This window comes from Buceros rhinoceros, unplaced genomic scaffold, assembly GCF_000710305.1.
Source record: "Buceros rhinoceros silvestris isolate BGI_N320 unplaced genomic scaffold, ASM71030v1 scaffold2344, whole genome shotgun sequence".
Lineage (NCBI taxonomy): Eukaryota > Metazoa > Chordata > Aves > Bucerotiformes > Bucerotidae > Buceros > Buceros rhinoceros.
Window position 1 is genome coordinate 3,595 of NW_010408643.1, and position 5,711 is coordinate 9,305.

At 37.5% G+C, this 5,711-nt stretch overlaps 1 protein-coding gene across 1 annotated transcript in view; it reads left to right on the top strand.

Moving 5' to 3' along the window:
• Window positions 1–363: 363 nt before the first annotated feature.
• The window catches only part of CAMKMT (calmodulin-lysine N-methyltransferase), a gene marked incomplete at its 5' end in the record, with an annotated part of 171,828 nt that continues 166,480 nt past the window's right edge, over window positions 364–5,711 (top strand). The window contains one exon of the mRNA XM_010134923.1: window positions 364–530. Within this exon, the coding sequence (XP_010133225.1) occupies window positions 364–530 (167 nt within the window). The remainder of the gene's footprint in view (window positions 531–5,711) is intronic.

Here is a 5,711-nt window from a genome sequence, read left to right on the forward strand (position 1 = left end):
TGACTGGAGAGTAGGGAAGAACCCAGTCTGTCTCTCCAATTCTGATGTGGCTTTGCTGGAGCTGGAGTTAAAAAAAGCACCTTTGTGCTTATGAACATGTGTCCTTATGAACACACTACATCTGCTTTACAGTTATTTAGACATATATTTTGAGACATAATAAATTCATAACTCGTTCTCCTGACCCCTACCATCTGTTATATATCTGTTAGCCCACTGTTATTTTTCTCTTGACATACTTGGACTAGTTATTCATAGCTATTACAGTTGGTTCCAGACTTGCCTCTTCAGTTAAATAAGCCTGTGTTTGTTCTTTTCTTGAAAGTTTTATTCTAAACACTTAATTTGTTCTTCATTTCAAAGGTTCTGAAGAAAAAGCACTTGAAAGATGTGCATCTCCAACAAGTGTCTGTAAGAAGGTTCGCATCGTTCAATCTCTTTTCAGTAGAAGACCAGAATACAGAAGAGGAAGCTGGGACCTGGGTTCAGTATAAAAGCGTCTTTTATCCAGAGTACAGTGTGTCCTTAAGGTAACCACCGTTTCACTTTGAAGTACTTCCTAAGATCGTGTACCAGGCCTCAGATACAGAACTCACTAGTGTTCTTCCAGTGTTTGTATGACTAGGGCAGAGTTTACAAATAAACCCTTAGATGTTATTTTTGGTTGTTTGTTACACTAAGCAGCTTGTCTGGGTTTTTTTGGTACATTTCACTGAAGTGCCAAAGCTTGAGTGGAAACAGGAAGGAGAAAATACTGGCTGTGTATTTTGAGACAAAATCTGCTTTACTGTAAGTCTATATTAAATAAAGTTTCTTCTCTGTTTTTGCAGAAGTGTTACTTTAAGAGAGTAAACAGAAGTTTAACATATATAACAGAGTGACAGTTCTCCTTGTGGAAACTTGCCTGTCTAGAAGATACGGAATCTTAAGAGTAAGCAGTCCTGGGACTGTTCATGGCTTGGAAACTTAAGGATCCTCTGTATGTCTGACAGTCGTCCCATTGGCAAATTACTAACTATCATAATTTTCATCAATAGATGCAATTTTAACCAGATAACAAAGGTGTATTATTAGCATATTATTAACCGTAACAAAGGCATCAGTCAGGTAAACCCAGACCAGTGTGCCTGAGTAGGAGAGCCCTTCTACGTGTCGTCTTGTCGGGGGAAAAAAATGTTGCTATGGCCCCTCTGAAATCTTAACAAAAGTGCTTTTGAATTTTCATCTGTGTATGTTTTCCTTCTGCATTAACATCTTTTTGGAAAAGCTCATTGCATATGTTGGATGTTAAGAGGGTTGTCAGCTACCGTCTTGACAAGACTAAATACTTCAGAAAGTTCATAAGGTTGTTAGTGGCTTTTGGCAAAGAGTCTAAAGGTCAAGCTGTATCAGTTCAAGGGCTATCAAAAGGGATCAAATTGTGTATTCAGATATGCTATGACCTAGCTGGAATCACTGCTCCAGAGGGACTTGGGGACCAGTTTGTTAGGCAAAGAGAAGCTTCCGAAGGAACTGCCAGGCATGTGCGTGCTTTTCTGAACTTCTCAAGGCAGCTTGTTCTCTTCAGCTGCTGTTTTTCTAACTGAATTCAGGTTGGTTCACATTTGCTCTCTAGTGTTGTTTGCAATCAGTGTTAGTTAAAAAAATAAATGCTTACACGGACCGGAAGTCAGCTTGGGAATGGGGCCGGATGTTTGTGGCACTCTAAAGTGGAGCATGTAACCACATTCAGTCCAAGCTGGAATTGTGCTGCGGTTTTCACATGTTTGGACACCATAAACTGGGTAACATAGTCTGCAGGTGAAAAATGCAAAGCTCATTTTGAGTGAGATTTCTTGCAAGCTTGAAGTGGAAAAAGATAGCTTTTGTTACAGTAATTATCTGGCTTTCTGGTCTTTTCTCCATTAAAAATATGCTTTTATTTGTAAAACTTTCATGTTTATTTGTTCACTTTATTCAAGTTCGTTTTCACTTTGGGGGCATTTCACTTTACTGTTAATAATTACGCATGTACTAAACACTTGTTTTCTTGGTGATAGGAAGATAGAGAGTAAGTAGAGACATTTAAAAATGTTTATTAAATTCTAAATCCTTCTATTCTTAGTCAGAATGTGCTTTTAAATTCAAATTTTGTATGATTATTTCTAGCAATGAAGTGATTATAGATCATAGAGCTGCAGTGTCTCACTGTGGAGATGGTGTCTGTCTTTTAGACAGGCAAATTATTCTTTTATTAGAGTTGAAAAAGGAGCAATCAATACCTTCAAATTTTCTATTTCAAGATATGGATTTACTTTAAAATTGTAGGCTCATTTTAAGCAATTAGAGAAGAAATAAGTTATTTCTGTGGTAAAATGTTTTCCATTGATCAGTCATTTGGTGCGTCAAACACTAAAATGCAGAACAGAAAAGAACGATGTTAGCCGCTTACGGGAAGGGTTAAATCTTTGTAAGGTGTGTTAAGTGTTCCTTGCAAGGTGTCGTGCCTTTAATCCGATTATGAATGAGCCTTCAGATAAAAATATGAAAGAAATTATTAGGTTATTCTAGACCTTTGGTTTAGAAATGAGATGCCTTGTCTGTGGCAAATGGTGTGTTAGAAGATACTAGGATACGAGGTGTGTTAGGTGTGTTAGGATATTTCTGCTACTGAGATTTAAGTTTTAACACATTTTTATTTTAAGGATAGATATAAAAAAAAGTGAAGGGAAGCAGGTTTCAAGGAATATTGCCTACTCCTCAGGGACAATTGGTGCAGTTATGAAAAACTTGCTTTCTTCCATTTCTTGGATGCTGAGAGACAATGCATGGATTAGCAGCATAAAGGCTTGGCCACAGAAGGGGGATATTGAGGAAGGAGGAAGAAAAGTCCTTTGGTAGCGTACTACTTCCAGTTACAGATGGAACTAAGACTGTTCTATCGCGTGGAGTTGAAAAAAGAATTTGTCGTCGAAGAAGCCATTGTTTTAGTTGCGTACCATATTGAGCTGAGATCTTGGACAGGAGTGAAAGAGGAGTTACCTTGTTTTGCTATGCGCTGGCCCAGAAAAAACGTTTGATCAGATGTCAAATTTTTCAGATAACTCCGAGATTCTTACTGGGCTGCAGTGACAAATGGTGGTGATGCTCAGCAAGCCCCTTTGTAAAGTACCCAGAGCAGTAATTTTTTTTACCCTTATCCTGGCTTTCATTTTTCACCCATATTGTAGTTTTATTATGTAGCCAAGATAATAATGTATGGCGGTGTGGTGTGCTTTTTACATTTCTTTCGAGTGTTATATGGAAATGTAGTTTATCTTAGTTTCTGTGGTTTTTTTAAGTTTACTATCTGTATTCAGTTATTTGTATTATTTTTCCTCATTCAGTTGATGAATAATATAAAAGAAAGGAGGGAACATAGTTTTGTTTTCTTATGGCTGATGAAAAGCTTACTTTAACAGGAAGCTACTGAAGGGTTATATTTATTCTGTCTACCGCTATTTAAAAGTACATGTAAAGGACTGCCACTTGTATTGCCTGAATTGGAGAGGAAGGAACATGAATATATTTGAAAGATATGTCTCTATCTCTCTTTTTCTGCCTTTATTTATACACCCAAAGCTGATTTATTCATAGTCCAGAGTAAGGAATTTTGCTTTGCTTCATATCAGGAGAAACATGAGTTAAGTTAGTTTATCATTCATAGCTTTGTCTTCTTGAATTCACTGCCTCAGTGACAGAAAGTTTTGCATATTGTACCTTGAAGCCTTCTTTGTAGATCAGAGGAACCACACTGGCATGAAATTAACTTTCTCCATGATGCTTACCTGTACTTGGAGACACCACAAGCTTTTGGCAACTAGATAATAAATGTGAGAATGTGTTTGAAATTTGTGTGTGTTGATTTTAATTATGGAAAAAATGTTTTATAATCAGAGGAAGAACTGACCCTTAATGAAAAGGGAGTGTACCAAAAATAGTAATGTAGTAGATGAAGAACATTCAATGAATTAAAGCACAACTAAAATTTCAAGACAACCTTACAACTGAAAGGTGTGTGGCACACAGCTGTTGTGGCATCTTCGCTGCTTCTTCAGGCTGAGGTACTTAGAGCTGTCCGCTTCTCGGCTCCAGTTATAAACCATTATTTTGGAAACAGCCTGAAATTTGGGTTAGTGAGAATTTAAAGGCCAGTGCTCTGGTTGTATCACTTCTCTTTTTTGCCTTTGTCCGCCTTTTGACCCTGAAATAGATAAATCACTTTTTTTAGACCAGGACACTCCACTTCTGTTTTTCTTTCTTCATAGCATTCTACAGTTGAACTACAGCTACTGGACTGCTAAATTGTTCATCCTCTCCTTTGTTCACTTCCCTTGGAGATTTGCATGAGTCCTTTGTTATATCCTTTACACCTGGACTACGTGCACAATGAAATTTGAGGGGAGGAAAATCCAAACCAAAACACGTTATCCCAGGACTAGTCTACATGCCAATAAAGGTTAAGATATTCCTCTGCTGTCTCAGCATCTCCCCTTCCAGCCCCCATCGTACATTCATTTAGAAGATGAGATGTACACAGCTGTCTGAGACCCGAACCGTGTCAGACGTGCACAGGTATGGGGCTCGTGGGGTGCTAAGGAGTCAGCCGGGACAGGATTCCCTCCACTTGTCACTTCCCTTGAATTAACTCTGTTGCATTGGTTGTCCAATCTGATTGAAAACAAACTTGCCAAAAAAGTGCCATTTTAAGTGCATCAGAATTCTTGTAGGCTTCCACTGAGGCTACAGAATGCTATTTCAGTTTGTTTTTATGTAGCTGGGAGAAGAGCTCTAATGTCCAGTCGAATCTTTTGTAGCATCTGTCATATGTTGTGTTGCCCCTGTTCATGAGCTCATTTCAGTTTAACTTGATTTCCATTTTTTAAGAATTAGTCTAGCTGTTGTTTGGTGGTTCTCAAAATTTAACATGTAACTGTCTAGTTAATGCTCCTGCTTATTAGAAGACATAAATAGCTTTGCACTATAAAAATTGTTGTAAAATGTAAGATTTTTTTTTTTATTATTTTCTTCATTTTGGGCCTAGATTAGCCTGGAATAGATTAAAAAAAAAGATGTTCCTTCTTTGTGTGTATGTGAATCCAGCTACTCGGACATCTATAACATTCAGAGAAAGCTTCTCAGACAAATTTTTATTCAACTTTGGTGCATGTTCTCTCTTCTGCTGTCAATGTTTTGTTTGCTGTGTTCTAAAATTTGCAGTTGGCTTGTGAAATTCAGTTAATTTATTATTCCCAGTTTTGACTGTTTATTTCACTTGGGCTATGCAAATGTAAAAGCAAAGAAAATGCAGTTCACTGAACACATTAATCAGTTTCATTGTTTAGATTAATTAAATGGAGTGTTCTTGATTTTGTGGGAGAAAATACAAATGTGTGTACAGCTGCCATTCAAAAATAGTCTTGTTTTTCCTCTGCAGAGGAAAATTCTTCCTTTCCTGTATGTGCCTTCCACAACTAAAGAATAATTAATGCTCTTTGGAAATGTTTTTGTTTTGATAGTTAGTTTCTGGGAAACGTGTTCTTGGATTTCAGTGATGGAATTTTGAACACAAGAGATTGTCCCCTTGTTTTCTCCCGAGAGGCTGCAGTGTTACCTGTTTGCTACTTGTCTGTGAAAGGGGATTGTGAAGAGATGAACACCTGCAGTGAACCTCTTCTCTGAAGAGGGAAAGA